The sequence below is a fragment of the Helianthus annuus genome, chromosome 14 (assembly GCF_002127325.2).
Source record: "Helianthus annuus cultivar XRQ/B chromosome 14, HanXRQr2.0-SUNRISE, whole genome shotgun sequence".
Lineage (NCBI taxonomy): Eukaryota > Viridiplantae > Streptophyta > Magnoliopsida > Asterales > Asteraceae > Helianthus > Helianthus annuus.
The window spans coordinates 105,240,448-105,268,243 of NC_035446.2; the positions used below are offsets into that span (position 1 = coordinate 105,240,448).

Below are 27,796 nucleotides of genomic sequence, written 5' to 3' on the forward strand. Positions count from 1 at the left end.
TCAACAAATTTTCATACAAACTCATTAAACATGAAAGGGCCGATTCCTGATCCACGATTACAGTCTTGGGATCTCCGGCAAGTCAGGTGTTTAATCAAACATAACATCCACCCAAGCCTGACTAGCCTTGGGTGATTTTGGAACACATCTGTCCCACCAACACTTTGATTTATAAAATTCTTTAGCACCCTTAACTTTCCTATCAACCATCTTCCCGAAAATGTGTTTGACTTTCCCGTTGAAAGCCTTCTCAACATCAAATTCTCCCTTATCAGTGAAGAATTGATTTGATATCTCAACTTTTCCCACTTTCTTCATTAAATTTTTCTTTGACAATTTAGGAAAATTTTCATCGTTCACCTCTGGAACGGAAACCACAATCTTCTTATCAACCAATGACTCCTCTGATTTTATGGAATCAGATTCATTGTCAGAACTACTTTCTGTTTTAACAACCCATATTTTTTTGCTTAAATCACCTCTTCTTTTGTAAAACATTTTTGAACTTTCTCCTTCCTCAGAAGTAGAATTTTCAAAATTTTTAACAATTTTTACAGGTTGTTCTTTCTTTTCAACACACATCTTCCTCGAAACAGAGTTAGAAGAAACTCCCTGTTTATGATAGTTGGTCTTGGGACAATTCCAAGCTATATGACCAACTTCTTGGCATTTGAAACAGGTTCTTCTGTCAACTCTCTCAGCAAACTTTCTCACATTCTTCTTCACTTCAGTAAGAAACTCTTGATTTGACTGCTTCCAGAATGGTTTCTTCTGTTCATCCTCTGAGCTTCCTCCTTAAACAAATTTTGTTTTTGGCTTATGAGTTTTCTGATTTTTATAATTTTCTGATGAACTAAAACCAAGACCTTTCTTTTTGAGATTACCATTATGGTTTGGTTTCTTTTGGAAATCATAACCACAACCGTAACCCATTTTCTTGTTTACTCTTTGTTGAATCCTTGAAGTGTAAGTTTTAGGTTTTGCAGAAAGATCTAAATCTTTTATTTCAGAAATATTAATTTCTGTTAATTTGAAAACCTTTTTGATCATTTCAGTTTTAACACTTCTTATTGGGAATTCCTCATCAGAAAATAATTTGTCCGAATTATTCAAGGTATAAGCAACCTTAAACATTTCGTCATTCAAATTATTCTTTGATAACAAGAATTCTTTATTATAAACCCTTTTAACCGGTGAACTCGGACTCTTCTCAGACGAACTCGAACTATCTGACTTAGACTCCGACTTTGACTCTTCATCCATATCCAACACCTGATCGACAACTCTCTTAACTAACTCAGACTCATGATCAGTGTCAGACGCTGTGAATGTAACATCAATATTGTCTGGTAATTCATCAGTGATTTCAGACTTTAATTTGATGTTTAGAGACTTTTCTACTTGTTCCTCATTTGGTTTCCTGGGGAAATTACTTTCAAACATAGGAGGCGGACATCTGTTATACTTGACACTTTTTGTCTTACCAGTATCCTCTTCTTTTTCTTTCTTCTTGAACGCTTCAAGACCTGCAACAGTAGGATAAACCCGATCAATCAGATAATCACATGTAGTATAACTCAAAAGTAATCGGTTAATCCTTTCACTCTCAAATTTCTCAAGTTCCAGCTCCTTCTTCAGCTTAGCACAATCTTCGATGTAATCATTAATGACACTTTGTTTTGTCATCAAAGTTGCACTCATTTTGTCATTTGCCTTTTCAATTTCTGCATTCGTTCTTTTCAAATTGTCAACTGTCCTGTTCAATACGTCGTATGACTCTTTCACATACTTCACATCAGACAATAGATCTTCCTTAATCTTCTCTAAATCAGCAATCTTCTTGTCTTTTCCTTCACAATCTTTGCAAGATTCTGAACATTTTTCACAAGGCTTCGTAACTTCAACTACCTTTTCGACTATCTTTTCAAATTCAACAAGTTTCTCGACCTCAACAATCTTTTCGACAATCTTTTCTACTTCGACCACTCTTTCAACTTTAACTATTTTCTCAACTTCCACGAGTTTCTCGACTTTGACAATTTTCTCCACTACTTTCTCTACTTCAACAATCTTCTCTATTGCAATCTCAGCAGTTGCTTCATCTTTTGTTTTAACAGCTTCAGTCTTCGCCTTTTTATCAGCAAGTAACTTTTCTGCTTCTAGCTCTTTCTGCAATCGAGCAATCTTCTTTTGATTCAGCATCTCAACTTTATCTGCATAGAAAAAATTAAAACTGTCAGGATCAATGCTTTTTCGACATTTGTTAAGATACTCTTCCTCATCATCCGTATCAACATCACTTCCAAGATCTGGAAATATCGGAATCCTTTTCTGACAATCCTCATTTTGATCCAAAATCCTGGTAACACGTTCCAAATTAGGATTAGTTCCACTGGGTATATACCTGTCCCAGCTAAACCCCTGTGCAACAACCTCATCACTTTGATCTAATATCCCAAAATAAGCTTTCCTATTAGCTTCTTCAATCATTTTCCCATGAGCAGTTTGCGGTTCCTTTTGTTGGGGTTGTTGACCGATCTGATGAAAGATTGATTTCTGATAATAATTGCTCTTTTCTTGACTTCCAGTTGACTCTTGGTTCTTACATTCCCGTTTAAAATGACATTTTCCTTTACATCGGAAACAAGTAACCTTTGACTTGTCAAAACCAAGAGGAGAAGTAGCCATTCCTCGAAACTCGTCTCTGCCGGTAATTTGTTGAATTTTTTCAGCTCTCCTGCAGGCACTTGCTAAACACCACTTCACATCCATCAGCTCAAGCTCTTCTGCATCAATTTGGTCGTGATCTTCCTTTGTGAGCATCGGATTACCAATTCTTCCAGCAATCAAACTTTCATACGACTCTAACATGGCGACAAGAGATGTCATGTGTTGCTTTGCCACCTCAGGAGAAAGATGTTGACCATTCTGAATGTTCAATGTCACATTACACTGCATATTTGTAGAATTTTGCTTCTGAGGGCTAGGTGTGTTGCAATTTGGATCAAAGCTTGAGAATGATGAAGTAGATCCACCACTTTGAGTTGTAGTACTTTCATTTAGACTTGCAGAACCAACAGCTCTGAATGCAGTACTAATCTTTGGACTTTGACTGAGAGTGGCCTCAAATTTGTTCCCTCGATAGTACAGACTGACATCTTGCTTGGCATTTGGATTTGTCATTATAGCAGTCTTCTGAATTCCAGCTCCTGTTCTTCAATCTTCTGGATAAACTGAGCCAAGTTCATACTCTCAGTCTTCCTCATGAGTTTCACAATCATCAGATACGTTCCCCACTTCTGTTGGGGTAAAGCCTCTGCTAACTTATCAACCCACTCATCATCATCTTTCTGAATATCCAATCTTCCCATTTCTAGAACCAGATGACAGCATCTATCTATTGTCTGTTTCGTGGTTTCATGATCAAATGCAGTAAACATGTCAAACGACTTCTTCAATACCGCCTTTTTGTTTTTGATCATGTCAGCACTCCCTCTGAATTTCTGAATTAATGCCTCCCAGATTGATCTAGCTGTTCCGTTATGTTGAAGTAAGACAAAGATGTCTTCTTTAACTGCTTGCTGTAAAATGCTGATCATCATCTTTTCACTAGTATATTTCAATTTATCAGCTTCTGTAAAATCATTGAAACCCTTTTCCAACCCACGCTCATTCTTGGGTCTCTCATAGTCTTTCAGAAGTGAACACCAAGCATCGAATCTGTAGGCTTGAACCCAATTCTCAAAACGGTTTTTCCAACCCTGAAAATCTTCAATATACATCAACTTTGGTGGTTTTTGATGAGTACCCGTTTCATTCTCACTGTATACAGTTTCAGCAGCAGTGACAGGTGCAACCGGTGTCGCAAAAGCATTGTAAAACTCTTCAGCCATGGCTAAGCAAATTGTTTCACAAATACAAACTTTCTTGTTTTAAAAATACTGGTCTCAAATAAGTTGGATCTCTTCGTAACACACCTTGTATCACCGTGAAATCTTCCCGAACTGATGAAAGAAGGTGTAGAAGTTAGAAATAGAGATGAAAACAAGTTGATATATGCAGAACTCCTCGTCCCGAGCTCTGATACCACTTGTAGGATCGTGTGCTGACCCGAACGAGTCAATCGGAGGTATTCTAATCCGTTTCAGGTGCGGAATAACAAGAAACGAACACGAAAAACAGCTTGTTCTACTAAATCTTGCCTTTTATATTGATTTCACACTGATTACAAGTCAATCGGCACTTCGGCAGCAATTCGGTACCGGAAACAAGACTTCACTTCTGATTTCGCTCATCAAGCACCTATATATAGTCATGGGATTCCGCTCATAGGACACATGTCCATATAAGCGAAATCACCCATGTACATAAAAGCGAAATCATCTATAAAATCTAACATCATAATTTCCCACATAGTGACATGTCCGTATATGTGAAACCTGATTTCCCACATAGTGACATCCTGATTTCCCACATAGTGACATCTTGATTTCCCACATAGTGACATGTCCATATGTGTGAAATCAACTTTCTGATTTCCCACATAGTGACATGTTCGTATATGGGAAATCAACTTTCTGATTTCCCACATAGTGACATGTTCATATATGGGAAATCAACTTTCTTGGGAAATCTCGTACAATGTGCCCTGATCTAACATTCTAAGACTAAGACTCGATACAAGACGAAGTCGATAGATGTATACACCAACATTTATAACCGAATTTTTTTTAAAAATTTTATAGTTTTCTTTTTTATAATCACTTCCAATACTATAAAAACCTCTACTCTTATTCATAATACACACTCAATGTTTTATACTAAAGGTTGTACAAGTCTAATCAGAAAACTCTCTCCCTACATTCATCATTTTTGAAGTTTTGACGTTTGGTCATTTCTCATACACGTAAGTTTTATCTTTTTATATTATACTTGTACGTTTATATTGTTCTAACAGTCATTTTAATACATTGGTATGTTATATATGATACAATTTTAGGATATGCTAAAGCGTGCAAAACGTCAACATTTACCTTCATTTCCACTTCCTATTAGTGTTGAACTTTCCAATAGTATGCACTTTAGTTTTATTTTTGTTTACAAATACAATAAAAAATAATATATTAGGTAACTATGTTAAGTAATGTTAATTTTACTTAAAATTTTGTAGGTGCTGTTGGTAGAAGACCTTTGTCTAACATTACGAAAGGTAATGTTTGCAATTTTATAGAAATGAATTGATTGTTTTTTTATAAATACTTAAAAAAGTACTATATGCATTTTATTCTTCAGTTGATCATAATCAAGTTGAGCATCAAGACTATGCTGAACGTAGAAAGTTAAGGAAATTGTATTTGGACAATAAAAGAGGAAATGCAAATAATAAATCGTCCACTTCACAAAACGTCATTCGTTCAGCCAACGTTTCATTATCCGATACAAATGTTTGCCATGTGGTAACACCGATTCGTACATCCTCTTATATCAATAACATGGATGGACGTATTTTGCCAACCACACCTTTAACAAATCCCTACGTGGCGTGTAAGTCACTTTTGTGTTTCTTTACTATGATTATGTGTTTATTTTTTTATTTTTAAATAAAAAATTATGTAATACATAAACATATTTGATTGGTACATTGGAGTTTATTTGTTGCAGTTCAAGCTGGAAGAAGTCCATTGACTAATATTACAAATGGTAAATTTTTTATTTTTGTACACATGAATATAATGTTTCATTTAAAATTTTTTTAACATTACAAATGGAAAATTATTTGTTTTTTTATGAAGGAATTCGTTTGTTAATGTATAATTTGATAATTTATGGATATCAATTTTTTTTCAGTTGGTTATAATGATGTTGAGAATGAAAAATCAGCTGAACGAAGAAGATTAAAGAAACTACATGAAGATAATAAGAGACATAATGTGACCAACAAGTTAAACACAACAAAAAACGTAATTCGATCATCCAATGTTTCAGTATCCGATACAAATGATTGCGGTGTTGTAACACCAATTCTTTCATCATCTTATATCAATACCATTGATCGACGTATCTTGCCAACCACACCTTTAACAAATCCGTACGAGGCGTATACATCAGGTTGGTGTTATTTACTTACATATTTAAATTTTATTTATTATGATTATGAGTTTTCTTTAAATAAAAAATTATGTAATACATAAAAATGTTTCATACGGTGACTTATACTGTTTTTGTTGTAGTTGAAGCTGAAAGAAGTCCATTGGTTAATATTACAAATGGTACATTCTATAATTTTTTACACATGAATACGTTTTTTCATTTATAATTTGTGTAACATTACAAATGGTAAATTCTGTGGTTATTTAGACAAAAATACAAATTTTATTCTACAATTTTATATTTTACGGATATCCATATTTTTTTTCAGTTGCTTCTAATGATGTTTGAGCATCAACAATCAGCTGAACGAAGAAAATATAGGAAATTACATTTGGATAATAAGAGAAATAATTTGAGTAACCAATCTTCCATTTCAAAAGACGTTACTCAGTCATTCAATGTTTCTGCATCCCATACAAATGAATGCCGGATCGTAACACCAATGCGTTCATTGTCTTATATCAATACCATCGATCCACGTTTTTGCGTAACCACACCTTTAACAACTCCGTCTGAAGCATCTACTTTAGGTTGGTTGTATGTATTTATGTATTTCACATTTCTTTTTTTTTTTTTTTTTTTTTGATGTTGACATTTTTATTATTTTTCGTTGGTTTCAACATATAGGTGTAAAGAGGAAACAAAGAGGTAAACAAAGGTGTAACACCCCGAAAATGGGTTTGGTAATTAAACCCCGTTAATACTAAAGAGCGGGTAGAATACCGTTAGCAGAAAAGATTAAGCTGGAAATTATTAGGAATTCAAATAAATAAGCCTAATAATAAAAAAAAAGAGAGCAAACGACTTGAGAAGACAAAAGTTCATAAGGAGCCCGAGTTAACGGGATTTAAAATAAAACGGGTTTTTAACTTACCGAGCCTACTAAGTTGACTAGGAATAATTCTAACCTGGTTAGATAGTGACTTATGAGTGGGTTAAAACACTTAAATTATGAACTAAGGAAAATGGAGGGGCCAAACTTGTTAAACTTGAAACTTGATTTATTAAAAACAAATTAAAACACACCAATACACACAAGAGTGTGTGTCTGGTTGTTCAAACACAGGGGGCGACACAAGGGATCCCACAAACCCTAGTTCTTCCAAAAATCCACCAAATTGAGAGCTCAAATTCGTTCTAAATCAAGTCTCAAACACAAATTCGTGATCTCCATTGAAAGGGGAGTCATAAGGTATGTAAATTTTATGAAAAAATCTCTAGTTGGATTTCTAGGTAAACTTAGAAATCTGAAATTGATGGTTGCATGTTCGTTATATGATGAAATTAGGAATGATTTTATGTCTAGGAGTAAACCCTAGTCATTTACTTGTTCAATTGATGTTCCTAATTGTGAATTCATGATCACCCGATTTTGTGTTAAATGGGTTTTGTAGAAACATGATGAACACTAGAATCATAATGGTTAAATTGTGTTAATAGAACTCCCTGAAGTTAGATTTGAAGTTTGATGTTAGTACTTGTTAATTATGCGAGAATTTAAGGATTTAGAACACTTAAATGGGCTGGAGAAATTTGATGTTTCGTGTTGCACACAAGATGCTTGATGAAATGCTTGAACAAGAAAATATAACAAAGCTGATTGGGATTAAAAAATTATTGAGCTGCAGTGTTAAAAAAATCATATAAAATCACTGGAACAACCTGTGAGATTGAGCCTTATATGCTCAGAAAGGTATTGAAACATACTACGTTTTATGTTTGAACATGTTTGTTAAATTCTGATGTTAAACGGGTCAAAACAGTGTCCGAAGTCGGCTGAACTGTTTTGACAGCAAGCTGATTGGAAGCATTTTTTTTTTACTTCGGAGCTGATTTTGCAAAAATCATAATTAATTCTAGGATGCTCGGATTGAGCTGATTCTTTTTGGGATGGAAAGATATTTTAGTATTCTTCATTTCATCTTTGATCACAAAGGGCTAAATAAGACCGTAAAGTGGTCAAAAGAGTCGATTCAGCAGCTATATTGTAAAGTTGCTGCACATTTTATTGATAAACTTAATCCAAGGAAAGTTGTATTTTGTTCATACTTTGCCTTGTTTATAAAACAATGATTTCATGAATATTAAGCATGTTATTTTGCTTATTGCAAGTATTTAAAATACCTACAAATAGGTTTGTCAACGAAGTTGTAAAAATGAGAAAAAAAAAGAGAGAGAATGATTAAAGCATATAATACATATGGGTAGTTTGACTATTAAGAAAGTAAAACTGACCTATGATTTAGTTAAGTAAATTATATGCAAGAAACCCCATAGAAAATGGTAGCCATAATATGAAATGACTAAACTAACCATTTTATGGGTAATATGATAGTTTGACTCTTGACGAGCTAGGTGAAGCTTGGAGGAGATGATCAAACGGGATAAAGGCACGAGTAAGACTTGCTTGGATGAAAGGTAAGTAAAGCTTACACCTATTTTTTTTAGCATACGTATTTATTCTATAGGTGATAAATACATCAACAGATCATGTTCGAATTATGGGTTCCGACACAAAACGGAATGGGTCAAAACGAATAAAAACGTTTAAAACCATGATTTGTAATAAATATAATTGTTTGGTCATATAGACCAAATGGGTCAAATGATGGTGATAACATCATATGACCATATCGACTAATGTTGGTTGTTAAGTCATATGTTTACAGGAACGAATAGAAATTTGGATAATTGCGTCATCATAGAATATTGAACTAATAATAGCAAGGCATAAACGGGTCTATACGTTGACTCGAGCCAGGTACGCTTATATATAGATTTATAGTTAAAAGTGCTTAACTTCCCTTCACGGGTCAAAAGGAGTAGATAGGTAAAACGGGTTAAGAATTCATAAGAAACCCGTAATTTGAACCTTGCACATTAGTAAATTGATATAACGTGATATGCATGATATTTTGAAAAGGTAATAAACAAGTTTGTTTGATAAATCACGAACGGGTCAAAAAAAGTGTCATAATTGAATTTCAAGCCGAGAGCTTGAAAGTTAAAATTTTGTGAATTTAGATGTTGGATTTTAACTCCATATGATGGAGGATCAAATTACAATCACGTAGGAAGAAACGGTAGGTCAAACGGACAAGCGGACTAAAAGTTATGAAGGTTTTCGTTTTAGAAAACGGCAAACTTGGAAAATCCTGCAGAGGCCACCGTAAGTTACGGTAGCTACCGTAACTTACGGTAGCCTTAAAGTCTTTACGCCACACACCCACTGCCTTACGGTAGGAGAATCAACATTCAGGGGCTACCGTAAATTACGGTAGCCACCGTAATTTACGGTAGACCCTGTAACAAAAATAAAAAATGTATTTTATTCAGTTTTTGCTTCCCGGACTCGTTTAGATACGTTTTAAACCCCGTATGACTAAAGCATTTCATGTTTATGAAATGTAGGTACATTTTGGATGCCGGAAGACGATCAAGCTCAACGAAGAACCGAACACGATAATGATACATGCTTCCGCACATTGCCTCATCGTAAATTTTAAACGACGATTTCGATCACGCTATGTTGAATAACTTATGATTTGTAAAAGTTTTAATAAACCCGTATTTTTATAGTATGTGTAGTCTTAACTACACATCTATTTGTTGGTATTTACATGTAAAACCGCTATATAGTAATTAGGGTCTTACAAGTTGGTATCAGAGCCTTGGTTTAAGAGATTCAAGTATGGTGGGAAAACTATGCTTGGACTTAAACCTTATGCTCTTGATAAAGATTGGTGTTCGGTTCAAGGCTTGATCGCAAATCCGGTAAGTACAAGTATGTTAATGGTTTAGCGTATTAAAGTGTTGTAAATAACACATAGGGTTATCGTGTAATACACGTTACCCTAATTAAAATGATTGATATAGTTGATGAAAATACGCGCGTTGACGCGTATAGTAGAAAAAGCCTTGTATTATAATACGGGCGATTATTGAAGTTGATATTATTAACTCTTGTAAATGTTTTAGCTGAAGGACACTCGCATCTAAAGATAGCGGGAGTCTTACAAATTGCGGAATTGACGGAGGAACGGTCCAAAGTACGACAAGTAGAACAAACTCACCAAGGACCTAAATCACGTAGCGATCGCAAACAAGGCTAATGGCAAGAGAAGCCCGTTAGTGCAAGCATTACCAGGTGCACATTTTAAATTTAATTGCACAAACAGTAATATGCAACAAATACATATAGATTGAAAGTTGCATATGTAGATTAAAAACTTGGAAAAAAAAACCCGGATAGAAAAATCTATCCGGGGTATTGTTTCCAAGAGAAATAAATAGAGGTGTTACTTACATGGGGCATGATGTGAAAGTTATAAAAGGGTCATGTATGTCATGTGCTGATCGCCTAATCTGGCCAAGTAGGTAGTGAACACATGATACCATGAACTTTTTATGATGGACACGCTTACACCCGATGTAGTAAGGACTGGGTGAGTGGGACAAATTAAAAAGTACCCAAATGAATCAGATAAGCAAAATATTTGATCATAATGTAAACGCATAGCCGAGTGACGGAAGCGTATTATATTAGGATAATGAGCCCGAGAGAAGGGACAAAGAAACATGTAAAATGATTAAGGTACGCATTGGGAGGGGGTGTACTTACACTCGAACCCGGAGAATGCAAACATGTAAAACGATTAAGATATGAACTGGGAGGGAGTGTACTTACACTCGAACCCGGAAAATGCGAATATGTCTCTAAACGGGTCGTTTTTGTAAAACGTCAAACTTGAGGACAAAGTCGGAACATAAAAATGAAGCAAAGTCTTAATGCATACCGGGAGGGTTGCAATAATACCGACTTCGGTAAAATACCCGGTTGATGGGTAAGGATTTAAACACATATGTAGACTGAGAAACGGGAACGCGGATGGAAACTCAAAAGACTCGGGTTTCGGGTCATGACTAAAAGACGATAAGATGTTGTAAATTGAAATTTTGATAAATTACGTTCAACTATTTTAAAGTTGAACGAGTTGAATAAAGAATGAAAATTTTCATTCGTAAGCAAAGGAATTTCATACGAACAAGTCAAAAGAATTAAATAAATGATGACGCTTGCTAATGTAAGTAAGCGTGAATCGAATAAATAAAAGTGTGAAATATTAATGAACCTATGTAATGGGTTTAAAAGAAATATAATTATAAATCGGGGAAACAGTGAGCATAAGACAAACCAACGTGTAAATAATGTTAGAAGTCATAAAGTCGGAAAATATATATATATATATATATATATATATATATATATATATATATATATATATATATATATATATATATATAAATTCGAAAGAAAACAAATGTAGCCTTAGACTAAGGTCAAGGTCAGATGAAATACAAAAGCGAAAATAAATGATTCTGAATATAAAAGGACACCTTGACACCGTGAATATAAATATACAATTGAATAAAGACTCGGGTAAAAGATGATCTACGGGATCATCATAACCTACGGGATTGAAAGTAATACTAAGGTCTACAGGACCAAGAAGACCTTTGGGGTCACAAATAGGAAGGAAAGAATTGTTGAGTCACACCTTAAAGAGGTGGAAATCCAAAGAGATAGTCTACGAGACTAAGTGAAGGAACCTACTGGTTATTTAGGTTAAGCGTGAGAACTAGTTGAAACTCCCCGCATTAAATGATAATGGAAAGGAACAAATCCTCGTAAGTAACATTCCTAGATATGAGAGAAAGACGTAAGGTAGAGAAAACGTAAACTAAAAATTTAGTTTTTAGTCAAAAGCAGCGTTCTAACAAACATAAATAGTATGAAGGGATTTGGAAAATCTTAAACACACATAAGGCCGGTGATGGCAAAATAGTATACCCGGATGAAGGGGTATGAAGTGATGGCGACTAATTAGTCTAGCCAGTAAAACTTTTCAAAGTCAAGCAAACGTTATGACAAATACAAAGAGCTTGTTAATATAAGACAAGCGCGGGATAAACATGTTAACAGATTGATGAGACTAAGTGGTCAAGTGACAACTCGGTCAATAAGGATAATGCATATAAGCTAAAAATAACGGCCTGCGAGGCCTTACACATGAAAGACGTACGCGTCCATATAAATGAAAACGTTAGATCAAAACGAACGAGTGAATGTCTTGAAAACGAAACTAGGTTCGTTTAGTCTAAATTAAAAGAAATACATAAATAAGGTTTCGGGGACGAAACCTCATTAAGGGGGGTAGACTTGTAACACCCCGAAAATGAGTTTGGTAATTAAACCCCGTTAATACTAAAGAGCGGGTAGAATACCGTTAGCAGAAAAGATTAGCCTGGAAATTATTAGGAATTCAAATAAATAAGCCTAATAATAAAAAAAAAGAGAGCAAACGACTTGAGAAGACAAAAGTTCATAAGGAGCCCGAGTTAACGGGATTTAAAATAAAACGGGTTTTTAACTTACCGAACCTACTAAGTTGACTAGGAATAATTCTAACCTGGTTAGATAGTGACTTATGAGTGGGTTAAAACACTTAAATTATGAACTAAGGAAAATGGAGGGGCCAAACTTGTTAAACTTGAAACTTGATTTATTAAAAACAAATTAAAACACACCAAATACACACAAGAGTGTGTGTCTGGTTGTTCAAACACAGGGGGCGACACAAGGGATCCCACAAACCCTAGTTCTTCCAAAAATCCACCAAATTGAGAGCTCAAATTCGTTCTAAATCAAGTCTCAAACACAAATTCGTGATCTCCATTGAAAGGGGAGTCATAAGGTATGTAAATTTTATGAAAAAATCTCTAGTTGGATTTCTAGGTAAACTTAGAAATCTGAAATTGATGGTTGCATGTTCGTTATATGATGAAATTAGGAATGATTTTATGTCTAGGAGTAAACCCTAGTCATTTACTTGTTCAATTGATGTTCCTAATTGTGAATTCATGATCACCCGATTTTGTGTTAAATGGGTTTTGTAGAAACATGATGAACACTAGAATCATAATGGTTAAATTGTGTTAATAGAACTCCCTGAAGTTAGATTTGAAGTTTGATGTTAGTACTTGTTAATTATGCGAGAATTTAAGGATTTAGAACACTTAAATGGGCTGGAGAAATTTGATGTTTCGTGTTGCACACAAGATGCTTGATGAAATGCTTGAACAAGAAAATATAACAAAGCTGATTGGGATTAAAAAATTATTGAGCTGCAGTTTTAAAAAAAATCATATAAAATCACTGGAACAACCTGTGAGGTTGAGCCTTATATGCTCAGAAAGGTATTGAAACATACTACGTTTTATGTTTGAACATGTTTGTTAAATTCTGATGTTAAACGGGTCAAAACAGTGTCCGAAGTCGGCTGAACTGTTTTGACAGCAAGCTGATTGGAAGCATTTTTTTTACTTCGGAGCTGATTTTGCAAAAATCATAATTAATTCTAGGATGCTCGGATTGAGCTGATTCTTTTTGGGATGGAAAGATATTTTAGTATTCTTCATTTCATCTTTGATCACAAAGGGCTAAATAAGACCGCAAAGTGGTCAAAAGAGTCGATTCAGCAGCTATATTGTAAAGTTGCTGCACATTTTATTGATAAACTTAATCCAAGGAAAGTTGTATTTTGTTCATACTTTGCCTTGTTTATAAAACAATGATTTCATGAATATTAAGCATGTTATTTTGCTTATTGCAAGTATTTAAAATACCTACAAATAGGTTTGTCAACGAAGTTGTAAAAATGAGAAAAAAAAAAGAGAGAGAATGATTAAAGCATATAATACATATGGGTAGTTTGACTATTAAGAAAGTAAAACTGACCTATGATTTAGTTAAGTAAATTATATGCAAGAAACCCCATAGAAAATGGTAGCCATAATATGAAATGACTAAACTAACCATTTTATGGGTAATATGATAGTTTGACTCTTGACGAGCTAGGTGAAGCTTGGAGGAGATGATCAAACGGGATAAAGGCACGAGTAAGACTTGCTTGGATGAAAGGTAAGTAAAGCTTACACCTATTTTTTTTAGCATACGTATTTATTCTATAGGTGATAAATACATCAATAGATCATGTTCGAATTATGGGTTCCGACACAAAACGGAATGGGTCAAAACGAATAAAAACGTTTAAAACCATGATTTGTAATAAATATAATTGTTTGGTCATATAGACCAAATGGGTCAAATGATGGTGATAACATCATATTACCATATCGACTAATGTTGGTTGTTAAGTCATATGTTTACAGGAACGAATAGAAATTTGGATAATTGCGTCATCATAGAATATTGAACTAATAATAGCAAGGCATAAACGGGTCTATACGTTGACTCGAGCCAGGTACGCTTATATATAGATTTATAGCTAAAAGTGCTTAACTTCCCTTCACGGGTCAAAAGGAGTAGATAGGTAAAACGGGTTAAGAATTCATAAGAAACCCGTAATTTGAACCTTGCACATTAGTAAATTGATATAACGTGATATGCATGATATTTTGAAAAGGTAATAAACAAGTTTGTTTGATAAATCACGAACGGGTCAAAAAAAGTGTCATAATTGAATTTCAAGCCGAGAGCTTGAAAGTTAAAATTTTGTGAATTTAGATGTTGGATTTTAACTCCATATGATGGAGGATCAAATTACAATCACGTAGGAAGAAACGGTAGGTCAAACGGACAAGCGGACTAAAAGTTATGAAGGTTTTCGTTTTAGAAAACGGCAAACTTGGAAAATCCTGCAGAGGCCACCGTAAGTTACGGTAGCTACCGTAACTTACGGTAGCCTTAAAGTCTTTACGCCACACACCCACTGCCTTACGGTAGGAGAATCAACATTCAGGGGCTACCGTAAATTACGGTAGCCACCGTAATTTACGGTAGACCCTGTAACAAAAATAAAAAATGTATTTTATTCATTTTTTGCTTCCCGGACTCGTTTAGATACGTTTTAAACCCCGTATGACTAAAGCATTTCATGTTTATGAAATGTAGGTACATTTTGGATGCCGGAAGACGATCAAGCTCAACGAAGAACCGAACACGATAATGATACATGCTTCCGCACATTGCCTCATCGTAAATTTTAAACGACGATTTCGATCACGCTATGTTGAATAACTTATGATTTGTAAAAGTTTTAATAAACCCGTATTTTTATAGTATGTGTAGTCTTAACTACACATCTAATTGTTGGTATTTACATGTAAAACCGCTATATAGTAATTAGGGTCTTACAAAAGGTTTTCTACGAATCAAGGTAGAAACGTATATCCTATTCCAATGGTTGACTTATCTTCCGACGATCATATTATTCCTCAACAATTACCTGAAGATCCATATAAAGGAGTTTCTAACAGTAAGTACCTTACACACTCACTACTTTAAGTTCCACTTGAAGAATGTCATTATATTAATTTCATAACCAATACCACAAAATGATATATTTTTTTATGCTCAATAATAGATTATTTGGATCATGGTGATCAAGTAGTTGTATGCGACATATGTAATGCTAAGTTGTGGAAAGTTGAGGCCGGAAAAGGAAAGCTTTACTCCGGAAGAACAACTTATATGCTTTGTTGTGCTTATGGAAAAGTACATCTTCCTAATTTTAAAGAGACGTGTCTGGAATATCAAAGTCTTTTTAAGAGTTTAGATGACAAGAGCAAGCATTTCTTACTGAATATTCGTCGTTTTAATTCTATGTTTTCGTTCACTTCAATGGGTGGTAAAGTTGATTCGAAAATCAATAGAGGAGATGCTCCGTATGTATACCGAATTAGTGGCGAGAATTATCATACACTGGGAAGTCTTCTTCCCAAAGAAGGTGGTGAACCAAAGTTTGCGCAGCTTTACATATACGATACAGATAATGAAGTCTGTAATCGTAAAACCGTATTTAGGTATCCCTGGAAACCATTTCTTTATTTATTTTTTATTTATTTTTGGTTGTATGTTATATAAACACTTACTGATACTTTTGCTTTTGTCTTACAATTGCTTTACAGTAACTCAAACAAACCAGCATCCGCAACTTCTAATTTGCTTGACACTGAACTCATAGAGTACCTTAAGGTGATTTTAGATTCAAATAATGAGCTGGTGAAAACATATAGACGTGTACGAGATCGGTTTGTTGATAATCCTCAAGTTGACTTAAAATTAAGGCTTAAGGCGAATAGGTCTAAAGATGGTCGTACATACAACCTACCGACGTTGTCCGAAGTTGCTGCGCTTATTGTTGGAAACATTGAGGAAGCTCTTGATAATCGTGATGTAGTTGTTGAGTCAAAGAAAGATGGTCTACAACGTATTAGCGAGCTTCATCCTTGTTATCTCGCGCTTCAGTATCCATTGCTTTTTCCTTTTGGTGAAGATGGTTACCGGATTGATATTCTTCATAGAGAAGGAAGGGCATCAACGAAGAAGAAAGAGTCAAAATGTACAATGAGAGAGTATTTTGCTTACCATGTTCAAGATAGAGTGAATCATTTCTCTTTGATTCTCAATGCTCGAAGACTTTTGCAACAATTCTTGGTTGATGTATATACGATGATTGAAAGTGAACGATTACTATTCATACGTATGCAGCAAAAAAAACTGAGATCTGAGACATATGATAACCTTAAAAGGCTTGGACAAAATGGTAATCCAGATATGTCAAACGTTGGAACACGCGTACTACTACCGTCTTCATTTACCGGTGGATCGCGTTATATGAGGGAGAATTATTATGATGCGATTGCCATTTGCAAATGGTTTGGCTACCCTGATTTTTTCATTACGATCACTTGCAATCCTAAATGGCCGGAGATTAAAAGATTTTTAAAGGACACGAAGATTAATCCCGAGGATAGGCCGGATATTTTATGCCGATTGTTCAAAATTAAGCTTGACGCAATCATGAAAGACTTGCGAGAGAAATCTTTATTCGGCAATGCATCGGCAGGTAAGGATCCATATAAGTCGGTTACTTTATTATAATTTTTTTTGGTATGCTACGTTCATAACCGTAACTTCTAAAATAAGTATTTTAATATTAACTATCCTATTGCAGTTGTCTATACTATAGAGTTTCAGAAACGAGGTCTACCGCATGCGCATATCTGTCTGTTCTTACATGACGAAAGTAAGCTTCCTTCGGTTGAGCATGTTGACAACTTCATTTCTGCCGAGATACCTGACAAAAACTTAGAACCAGATCTATATACTCTTGTCAGCGAGTATATGATTCACGGACCTTGTGGTGTTGCAAAACCAAATTGTCCGTGTATGGTCGACGGTAAGTGTTCGAAGAAATTTCCTAAGAAGTTCTGTGATAAGACTTCTCTAGATTCGAATGGTTATCTGGTATATAGACGAGCCGATTCAGGTGTTTTTGTTGAGAAATCTGGTATTCAGCTTGATAACAGAAGCGTGGTTCCGTATAGCAAAACCCTATTGAGACGTTATCAAGCACACATTAACGTCGAATGGTGTAACCAGGCTACGTCCATTAAGTATTTGTTTAAATACATTAACAAAGGACCAGATAGGGCTGAATTTGGTTTTGTACCAAATGGCGATGAAGGTCAGCTTAAAGATGGAAAAGATGAAATCAAAGAGTATTACGATTGTAGATATCTCTCGGCATGCGAAGCTTCATGGCGCATATTTGCATTTGATGTTCATTACCACTATCCATCTGTAATCAGGCTTCCGTTTCATCTACCTGATAAACAAAACGTTGTATACGGCCCTGATGACGAACTTGATAGTGTTCTACAAAAACCTTATGTTTCTTCTACGATGTTTTTGGGGTGGATGGAAAAGAACGAAAAAGATCCGTTGGCGCGCACCCTTACTTACGTTGAGTTCCCAACTAAATTTGTTTGGAAGAAGGATGAAAGGATATGGGATAAACGCATAATAGGCAAAACCATTGGTCGTATTCATTGTGTGAATCCTTCTATGGGCGAGGCATACTTTTTAAGAATTCTTCTTAATAAGGTAGTAGGTCCTAAGTCTTTTGAAGACATTCGTACTGTAAATGGACAAGTCTTCCCAACATTTAGAGATGCGTGCTACGCTAGAGGCCTTTTAGACGACGACAAGGAGTATATAGAAGCGATCAAAGAGGCGTACTACACAGGTTCTGGTTACTATCTTCATAATCTGTTTGCTACAATGTTGGCGTCTAATACATTATCAAAGCCTGAACATGTTTGGGAAAACACATGGGAGTACCTTGCGGATGGTATTTTATACAATCGGCAAAAGCTTTTGAGGATCGAAGGTACGCAAATTGTTATGTAATATTTTGTCAGTTATATTTTACACGTTAGTTTTAATTAATTTCATTTTTATTTACAAGAATTTTAATAATTTATTTACATAAATTTAATAGGTTTGTGTCTTCCAGAAGAACAAATAAGGAACCTAACGTTGTTGGAAATTGAGCGTTACTTATTACGTAACAACTCAAGTTTAAGTCGGTTTTCGTCTATGCCTCAACCCGACAGTGAATCAATATATTCAGCAGACAACCGTTTAATTGTTGATGAGCTTAGGTACGATGTAAGCGCTACTGCCATTGAATTTGATAATAATTTAAGCAGCCTAACCGATGAGCAGCGTTTAGTGTTTGATGAGATAATTGAAGCAGTTAATAGTAATGCGGGTGGTTTGTTCTTCGTATATGGGTACAGAGGTACTGGTAAGACATTTCTTTGGAAGAACATTATCTGCATCCATTAGATGTAAAGGCGATATTGTACTAAATGTTGCATCAAGTGGAATCGCATCTCTTTTGTTACCTGGTGGGCGTACTGCACATTCAAGGTTTCATATACCTCTAAATTTAACAGAAACCTCGATGTGTTTTATTAAACCGGATGATGACGTTGCTGATTTATTGAAGAAAACGAAATTGATCATTTGGGATGAAGCACCGATGAATCATAAACATGCGTTTGAAGCACTTGACCGAACAATGAAAGATATCTTCAAATGTGAGATGACATTTGGTGGACAAGTTATGGTGTTCGGTGGTGACTTTAGACAAATACTTCCGGTTGTACCAAATGGGAGTAGGCGAGATATCGTTAATGCTTCAATCACGTTGTCGTATATTTGGAGTACTTGCAAGGTCCTTACGTTAACCAAAAACATGAGGTTAACTGTAGGAGCCAACACATCTGATATAGACGAGATTAAAGCTTTTGCGGATTGGTTGCTTGACTTCGGAGAGGGAAAGATTGGCGACGGTGATGATTGTGAGGTGGTTATAGATATTCCTGAAGATTTGTTAATCAAGTGCTCTGAGGATCCTATGTCAGATCTGATCGACTTTGTATATCCTTCGCTTCTTCAACTGTACAAAGATAAAGATTATTTTGCTGAAAGAGCTATATTGGCACCAACGAACGAGGTTGTTCAAGAAATTAATGAAAAGTTGCTTGATTCGTTTCCTGGCGATGAAGTGGAGTATCTGAGTTCTAATAGTATTTGTCAAACTGATCAAGGAAAGAATGAAGCAAATGCGAGACTATATTCTCCCGATGTTCTAAATGGTTTAAAAATTTCTGGTCTGCCTAATCATCGATTAGTCCTTAAAGTTGGTGTACCTGTAATGTTGCTTCGTAATATCGATCAACAAAATGGTTTATGCAACGGTACGAGACTACGGATTACTAAACTTTATAAACATGTTATAGAGGCGGAGATTATATCCGGAGGAAACATAGGGACCAGAACGTTTATTCCACGAATTAGTTTAACACCGTCGGATAAAAGAATTCCTATCAAGTTTCAACGACGACAATTCCCTATAAATGTATGTTTTGCAATGACTATAAATAAAAGTCAAGGACAATCTCTATCGACAGCTGGATTGTATTTGAAATATCCAGTTTTCTCACATGGTCAGCTTTATGTTGCGTTATCAAGAGTTAAAAGCAAAGGCGGTGTGAAGTTGCTTATACTAGACAAAGATGGGAATGTAACGAGTAAAATAAGAAATGTAGTCTACAAGGAAGTTTTTTCCGGAATTTGAATTGTTTTTTGTTTTTTTTCTTCCAATGTATGCGTATGTACAAAATATTATATTTCAAAGGAAATAATATGGTTTTGGATGAAGCCACGCATTGCGCGGGCATTAACCTAGTACACTTAGGCTATAGGGTGTGGTCATAACCCTAATGGTCATCATGACCCTCCACATCAGCGCCATGTCACTCACTTCTAATCCATCATCCAAAATCACTACCCTAAGGGTGTGGTCATGACCCAAACCACTATTTTCTTATTTTATTTTATTTTTGTGAAAAGGAAAAAGAAACATTAAAAAAGGAAAGGAGGCTCATGGTTGCCATGGTTTAATCCATGCCAACCATGGTGGATGATGCAAGGGGATGGTATAGCAATCCAATAATGATCATATGTGGCATTAATGACCCAAATCATGCTCTCCATACCCTTTAGCCTTATATTTTGAATTAGGCGGTGTGGAGTAGTACACACTCTTTAGCACCAATTTTATTTTAGGAACCAACTAAAGACAAATTGAGTTACCATTGACATGGCAATCACCTTTCTACCGAAAGAAGTTATTACGGATGGTACACAAATAACTAGCAACCGTTTTCAACAACTAACTACCATACTTATTCACGAAGAGTTGTGTTGCTTCAATAAAACATTTTGATGGTTTCCTAACTATATAAAGAATGTCTTGAGTATGCATTACATACGTTTTTGTTACATTTTTTTAGAACATAAAACACAATCATTCTTGTTTACTCTCAGAATTGTCCAATTAAAGATTGTGAGAGTAGCACCAAAACATTTTAAAGTAAACATAAGATTCAAAGAGATTATCCTTGTTATTCTGAACTATAAAACCTACATTATGTTACACCAATTAAACATTTAACTTATCATTTCCTAAAGGCAAGTTCCTAAAGGCAAGTTCGTGTTACTAAAACAATTTTTAAGTATGGACCACAAGAAAACATAATCTATCTCTTAACATATATAATAATATTTAGTAGTAGAGTGATGTAGGTGGTTATATAACAAACTTAAACATTACACTTAAACCAATACATATCAGTGTTTATACGGTCATTGTAGTTCTCTTCATGAAATTACCTTTAATAAACGTTTCCCTAACTTTCTAGTCTATTAATATTTTAGTATAGAGATGGTTAAAATACATTTATCAAAGCATCTAAAGCATTTATCAAAGAACAAAAATAATTTACGTATGACTTATATTGAGCCTAGTTTGTATGTATATACAAACTTCTATTTGAATTTATTATTAGTAAGAATCAAACCATAACTGGAATATTGGTATAGAGTTAACATCTGGTACAAACCGCATGTTATCAAAAAGCAGTGAGAACGGATCTTTATTTTTTATTAATTGAATCAAAGGCTATCGATTACATATAATCATTAACAATTACTATATTATATAATGAGATATGTGGGTATTTTAGTCGTTTAGTCATTTTCCATTAAATACTAATTCCACCAGGTTTTTCAAACTAAAGTAACTTTTATATGCCTTAGTATTGTTTTAAAAAAGGGTTATTGCATTTTATCACCCCTAACTATTGAATATTGGTCGCTGCCACCCCAACTATCATATTGACGCCCGCTACCTCCAACTTAACATTTAGTGTGTTCTACCACCACTTCGTTAACTGATCACTAACTTTTGATCATGTTACTATACTTTGGGGTGTCCTAAGATCCCTATGACACCCCCAAAAGTATAGTAACATAATCAGAAGTTAGTGATCAGTTAACGACGTGGTGACAAAACACACTAAGTGTTAAGTTGGGCGTGACGGCGGTCAAAATGATATTTTGGGGTGACAACGGCCAATAGCCAATAGTTGGGGGTGATAAAATCCAATAACCCTAAAAAATATACCATAAAACAAGTATTTTTTATCTTTAAAATGAGTACCGCGTTGCGATACTTTTCTTATATAAAAGTGACATTTAAAAGAGTTACAAAAATGTGTTTTATATAAGTTTTTGTTATGTAGTTGTAATGTGCTACTATGAAAAATGTGTTGTATTGATTTTTAAATTTATATGTATGTTCTTATTTTGTTGTGTAATTCTTATGCGTTGCTATTTTTTACTTTTGTGTTGTTATTGGAAAACCTAATAGAGTATTGTGTTAGTTATGTTACAGTATGTGTTGCTTTCAAAATTAAAACAAAACATTGAATTTTGTTAGTTATGTAATAATATGTTCAGTTTATAATTTTTTTAAACATGAAATTGTGCTAGTTATGTAATAAAATGTGTTGTTTACACAATTTAAAAAAAAAACATGAAATTATACTAGTTATGTAATAGTATGTGTTGTTTACAAAGTTAAAAACATGAAATTGCGCTAGTTATGTAACAATATGTGTTGTTTACAAAACTAAAAAAGAAAATTGTGCTTGTGCTAGTTATCTAGTAGTATGTGGTGTTTTGTAACAAAAAAGACATGAAATTATGCTAGTTATATAATAATATGAAACAGTGATATTATGATAAAAACAAAAACTGATCATAAAAATATATTTTACTAGAATATTGTTGTTCTTCAATACGTATGTTTTATGATGTCCGAAGATGATGAATGTTTTTATCTAATGGGTTTGATGATTAATCTCCTTTAGAAATTGTTTGAAAATGAAATCTATATAGTAAAAACATGAAAACTATTTAAAAGATTACGGGTTACAAAATTAAATTGCATGAAATTAAGAATTTTTAAAAACCTTTTAAATTGTCAAAGACAAAAAATTGGTATAAACAAGGTTTTGTGATAATATAAAAGGAAAGAAATCTTGCTTATTCTTATTTTGTTAGTTAAATCTATTTTGGTGATGATGTAAGAAACATACAAAACATGTGCTATTAATTTGTTTTTAAGTTGACAAAACTATAAGGATGAAACAATGGAGATAAAGAATTTATTTATCTAAATAATAATAAATCAATTTAATTGCCCAAAAATAATGGCTTTATTTAGCACATGCTTAAAAAGTTGCTACAAATTTGCAAATGGTGGGGAATGAAGTTTAGTACGGATATTCAAAGATATAAAAATTATTATTATTGATTAAAAAGCCAAACTCACCCTAAGACAAATTTCTAGAAAAATAGATAACTGGAAATGATGATACTTGAACTCAATATTTAGCAACATATTCTTATATATTTTCATGTGCATATTCCATTACACCAATGCAAAACTGGTAGAGTTGAGTTGAGTCGAGACCTGCCTCTAGAGAGTTACAATCCCAGACATCTACCTATGGTTTGCAACGGAATTGCTACGTACCGCATTCCTATCGACATAGTGACATCATCCGTAAACCGGGAGTCATAAACAACATTACCTTATTGTGAGACATTAATAATAAGAGACCTAATTATAGTACTTAAGAGTAATAATAATTAATCAAACATGCAAATGGTTTTAAGAAAGAGGTGACCGTTGGGGGGCTCCTTTTCTTCTGCTACCAAAGGAAAAGAATTTAGGAATGAAGTCATTGTTTTTCTTCTTCTTCTTTTTCTCGACATCCGGTTTATATATAATCCCATTATCAGATCCCGACGAGTCTTTAAAGTCTACAAGGATGGAGTCGGGGGTGATCTGGCCGTAGTCATCACCGAACTCCGAAACGTCCATCCTAAGTCCTTCCAATTGTGAGAAGGCAAAGTCAGTCACATCAAACCTACACAAGATGCCAGACAAATCCTCCCCTTGATACACCATGTGATCAACCTGGTCCCACAAACCAATCAAAAACAGTTAAAACTGCAAAGCTCAAAGTTCAAACCAGCTGGTATGGTCCCACAAACCAATCACAAATGGAGTTGGTTCCGGTCCGACCAGTCAACCGGCCCCGTTGTTACAACAGTTATTTCAACAGCTGTCGTACGCGTAGTAAAAATAATAATGTAAATAAGTAATAATACTCTATTCAAGTTAGGGTGGAACCTTGCAAGAAAGTGAGCAGAAGTGAAATGGCTCTTGTAGAATTCTGTCACAAGTGAAGCATGAATTTGCAGGGCCCTTGCAAGACCTGCTTTGTGCCCTCTGGTTCAAGAATATGACTTTTGCACTGTTTATTGTGTAAGGCTACATAATGATAACTATATTAGTCAACTTTTGTATGAAGAAACTAGAATTTAAAACTATAAAAATAAATTACAAAGGGATGACAATGTCACATAATATATTCATCGTTTTGTACTTGTGTTTAGTGACGGATCCAAAAACTTCTTTCAGTGGATTCGTATGAATCCATAAAACAGGGATGGATCCGTCACCTATTGTGTTTTAACTTTGAAGCAAATCTTTATATAAAATGTAGGCAGAAAGTACAATATTCGTGCACAGTTAACAACATTAAATATTTATTTAAAAGTTGAGGAAAAAGACAAAAGAAAGTTACCTGAACAAAAGAACAGTCAATGAGCTTTTCGAGATCATCTAATCTAACAACATCCTGGTAAACATATCTTCTCACCTATCACATGAAACAACCCCGTTAAATAACCACACCTACTTGTCCCTTATCCGTACCACTTCTTAATGCACCTTCCATATTTATATTTCTACAATTTTCTCTTCAATGTACAACTCAATATGTGACAAATTCGACCCGTTTGCTACAATATTGTACAAGTCATTGATGCATGAATCACCGTGAAAAATTGTATAATACCTATCGCATTATCATACTAAACTTGTATATAGTATGGTGTTAAGTTTGCGTATAAATACGTTAACGTACAAAATGTACGAAAGACATGAAAGAGTAAAAAAAAATGCGAGGCATTTTCATAATTATTTTACTTGTATGAGTAATTATCAACAAATGATCTTGTAGGATAGTTTTAATCGTGTAGAGTAATTTTGTAAAATGATCTTGAAGGGTAATTATCAAAATTACTCTACAAGTGAACCAAATAACATACAATTCAAAATTATCTTACAAGATCATTTTACAAAATTACTCTACAAAATCAAAATTACCCTACAATATCATTTGTAGAGTAATTTTGATAATTACTCTACGAGTAAAATAATTACGAAAATGTCCCCGCGTTTTTTCAGGAAATACGTTTTGTACGTTAAAAGTATTTGTATTTGATCATTTGTCATATAGTATGACCATACATTATCTATCGCATGATCATACTAAACTTGTATATAGTATAGTATGACCATTCGTGATTAATAATACGTAAGTTGAAATTTATGTTTTAACAATCAAAAGATCAAAAGACTATAAAGACCAATTTTTTCACATCAAGAAATGATAATTGTGCATGAATGCTCACAAGAAAGATAAACTTCATATAGTAGGATAAATGTTATGAAAGTATTCATCCTAGAGTTTATAAAATTGACAATATCTTTCATTTTAATAATTTTTTGAATACATGTTTTTTTTTTAATAATTGAATGAAATAACTTGGATATCAATAATTATAATTTATAATTACGAAAGTATTCATCCTAGAGTTTATAAAATTGACAATATCTTTCATTTTAATAATTTTTTGAATATACGTTTTTTTTGTAATAATTGAATGAAAGAACTTGGATATCAATAATTATAATAAACAGAAGAAAAAAATAGTTACATGTTTGAAAAGATGATCTTTTGATATGTAAAAAACAAAATTGACCAGTGTGGAGTATTTGGTCAAACTTCTACTTTCTGTGAAAGCAACAGATGAGAGAACCTCTGCAGGTGAAAGCAATGGCATATAATAATGATATATATTATATAGTGTATATATTCTGTTTTAAATACTATACATGATGAATGATACATTTAAATCTTATAAATTAATCAATATAATCCAAAAAAAATCAAGATTAAATTGTGTATAATTACTGGCTTTTTTACATTTCTTTAAAAACTGGAAACCAGTATACAGCTATAACATGGGGTGATACAAAATATTTATTTTTATTGCAGTATTGTAATTGAATTTATGATAGTGATATACTGTCGTTTACTATGTCCATACATACATAATTGGTGATATTCGTATAGTTTGTCTATGGTGAAGGTTCAATTTCGTGTTTTAACATATGACTAAATTCGTCTATTGTTTGTATGCGAACTCATATAAAACTCTTGCAGAATAGATGCGTGTAAGTTTTTTCTAGTAATTAATTTGGGAAATAGCTGCATAATAAGATTAATACAAATTAATACTACAAATAAATTAATGCTTCAAACGAATTGATCAACAAAATCACTTAACTAAAAAAAACTGAGAACTTACTGCAATCTTTTGTCCAAACCAAATTTCTTGTTTGTGTGTAAATTAAATTGATATCAAACAGTTATTTTCCGTTCTTGATTAATACCCATAAATTTCCAAAAACACAAGGTTGGAAATTATATTTCAAATACAAGCAACTCTTCAATTCCATAGATATTGATCGAGTTTCGTCACCGAATTCAAGAAACTAACAAACAAACGTACCCAGTAAACATTCGAATTTAAGAAACTCCACTTATATAAATCAAAGTATATATAGGTAATTATGTATTTGTGTGTAATCATTAGTAATTTCTTGTTGAATTTAATAAACCAAACCAAAAAAATAACACACAAACGTACTCAGTAAAATCCCGAATTTAAAAAACTCCACTTATATAAATTGAAGTACATATGTAATTATATATGTGTTTGAATTTAATAAACCAAATTCAAGAAACTCTATTTATATATAAATTGAAGTATATATGTCACTATATATATGTGTGTGTAATCTTTAATATATGTGTGTGCAATCTTTAATTAACTTCTTCTTGTCGAATTTTGTAAGATCAGATAACTTTTTTTCTTGTTGAATTCCATGAGAGAATTGTTATAGTAATATAGAAGTGAAATTTGCATGGAAGAATTGAATTGAAAATATATATACCTGAAGAAGTGGATGAGAGTGATGAGTAGGAAGACAGTGAGGGCAGAAGCTTTGACAACAATCCAAGCAAAATATGTTTTTTTCATTCTTTCTTTTATTCTCATGAAACCTACATATCCCAAAGAAGCTCTCCCCTATCAACCCTTCCAACCATGCAGGCTTCATCACCACTCTCTCACTCCCTCTATATATTGTTATAGATATCTCTCTCTCTCTCACACACACACAAAAGAAAGCAAAGCTCTCTATGTGGGCTTAAGGAAAACACAGTGGTTGATGCATGTGGTGTGTGACAATGTTTTATATAGGGAGTTATTATAGTAGAAGCCTTTATATATAGGATAGAGGGATGAGGATGATGACACAAGAAGTCCAGGGGAGAAAAGGTGAGGATGAGCGTAGGGGATAGGGGACCTAATAATGAAGTTGGGGGAAAACCAATACAAACCCATATGGAGTGTATTCTTACTCGAGGTTCAAGAAAGTTGATGTCGTTTTCACTTACGTATTATTTGTTATTATTATTTATTATTATATTCTTTCGTTTAGCACCTGCTTGTATATTGCCTGTATTTTGTTGTGATTTAATTTGCTACTCTTTAAAGACTGAAAATGAGTTTCTGTTATAGTGTTTTGTAGCATTCATATCTATATAAGAATTTGAGTAAATTATAACCGGTATCCTTTACGTTTGCATCAAATTA

At 33.8% G+C, this 27,796-nt stretch overlaps 3 protein-coding genes across 11 annotated transcripts; 2 read left to right on the forward strand and 1 right to left on the reverse strand.

Annotated features, from left to right (window-relative positions):
* Nucleotides 1-7,202: 7,202 nt before the first annotated feature.
* LOC110907069 lies at nucleotides 7,203-20,160 on the forward strand. 9 transcript variants are annotated; one of them, XM_035982634.1, is made up of 11 exons: nucleotides 7,203-7,342; nucleotides 8,486-8,568; nucleotides 8,820-8,911; nucleotides 10,129-10,297; nucleotides 14,049-14,131; nucleotides 14,369-14,474; nucleotides 15,125-15,488; nucleotides 15,597-16,035; nucleotides 16,141-17,081; nucleotides 17,190-18,407; nucleotides 18,519-20,160. In XM_035982634.1, exons 7-11 carry the CDS (start codon nucleotides 15,413-15,415, stop codon nucleotides 18,866-18,868), a joined length of 3,024 nt encoding a protein of 1,007 aa, XP_035838527.1. In that variant the 5' UTR covers nucleotides 7,203-7,342; nucleotides 8,486-8,568; nucleotides 8,820-8,911; nucleotides 10,129-10,297; nucleotides 14,049-14,131; nucleotides 14,369-14,474; nucleotides 15,125-15,412; the 3' UTR covers nucleotides 18,869-20,160. The 9 variants fall into 9 exon arrangements, 8 of the variants coding, with proteins under 8 accessions (XP_035838527.1, XP_035838525.1, XP_035838526.1 ...); XM_035982632.1 differs by having other exon boundaries at nucleotides 14,383-14,474; XM_035982633.1 differs by having other exon boundaries at nucleotides 8,806-8,911; nucleotides 14,049-14,474.
* LOC110907070 (ATP-dependent DNA helicase pif1-like) lies at nucleotides 18,877-20,183 on the forward strand. The gene has a single exon (XM_022152104.2). The coding sequence runs from the start codon at nucleotides 18,987-18,989 to the stop codon at nucleotides 20,163-20,165; it is 1,179 nt and encodes a 392-aa protein (XP_022007796.1). The 5' UTR covers nucleotides 18,877-18,986; the 3' UTR covers nucleotides 20,166-20,183.
* A 3,127-nt stretch (nucleotides 20,184-23,310) lies between these two features.
* On the reverse strand, nucleotides 23,311-27,490 carry LOC110908908. The gene is made up of 4 exons (XM_022153906.2): nucleotides 27,093-27,490; nucleotides 24,592-24,666; nucleotides 24,135-24,275; nucleotides 23,311-23,918 (listed from the first exon to the last, which is right to left on the reverse strand). The coding sequence occupies exons 1-4, from the start codon at nucleotides 27,255-27,257 to the stop codon at nucleotides 23,610-23,612; spliced, it is 690 nt and encodes a 229-aa protein (XP_022009598.1). The 5' UTR covers nucleotides 27,258-27,490; the 3' UTR covers nucleotides 23,311-23,609.
* Between the last annotated feature and the right edge of the window lie 306 nt (nucleotides 27,491-27,796).

Coding starts and splice junctions, on each gene's coding strand:
- LOC110908908 (XM_022153906.2), bottom strand. CDS start 27,257: ATGAAGCCTGCATGGTTGGAAGGGTTGATAGGGGAGAGCTTCTTTGGG. Junction 24,667..27,092: donor ACTCTCATCCACTTCTTCAG/GTATATATATTT, acceptor TTCATGTGATAG/GTGAGAAGATATGTTTACCA. Junction 24,276..24,591: donor TTGACTGTTCTTTTGTTCAG/GTAACTTTCTTT, acceptor ATCATTATGTAG/CCTTACACAATAAACAGTGC.
- LOC110907070 (XM_022152104.2), top strand. CDS start 18,987: ATGTGTTTTATTAAACCGGATGATGACGTTGCTGATTTATTGAAGAAA.
- LOC110907069 (XM_035982633.1), top strand. CDS start 15,413: ATGGTTGACTTATCTTCCGACGATCATATTATTCCTCAACAATTACCT. Junction 16,036..16,140: donor AATCGTAAAACCGTATTTAG/GTATCCCTGGAA, acceptor ATTGCTTTACAG/TAACTCAAACAAACCAGCAT. Junction 18,408..18,518: donor AAAGCTTTTGAGGATCGAAG/GTACGCAAATTG, acceptor TAAATTTAATAG/GTTTGTGTCTTCCAGAAGAA.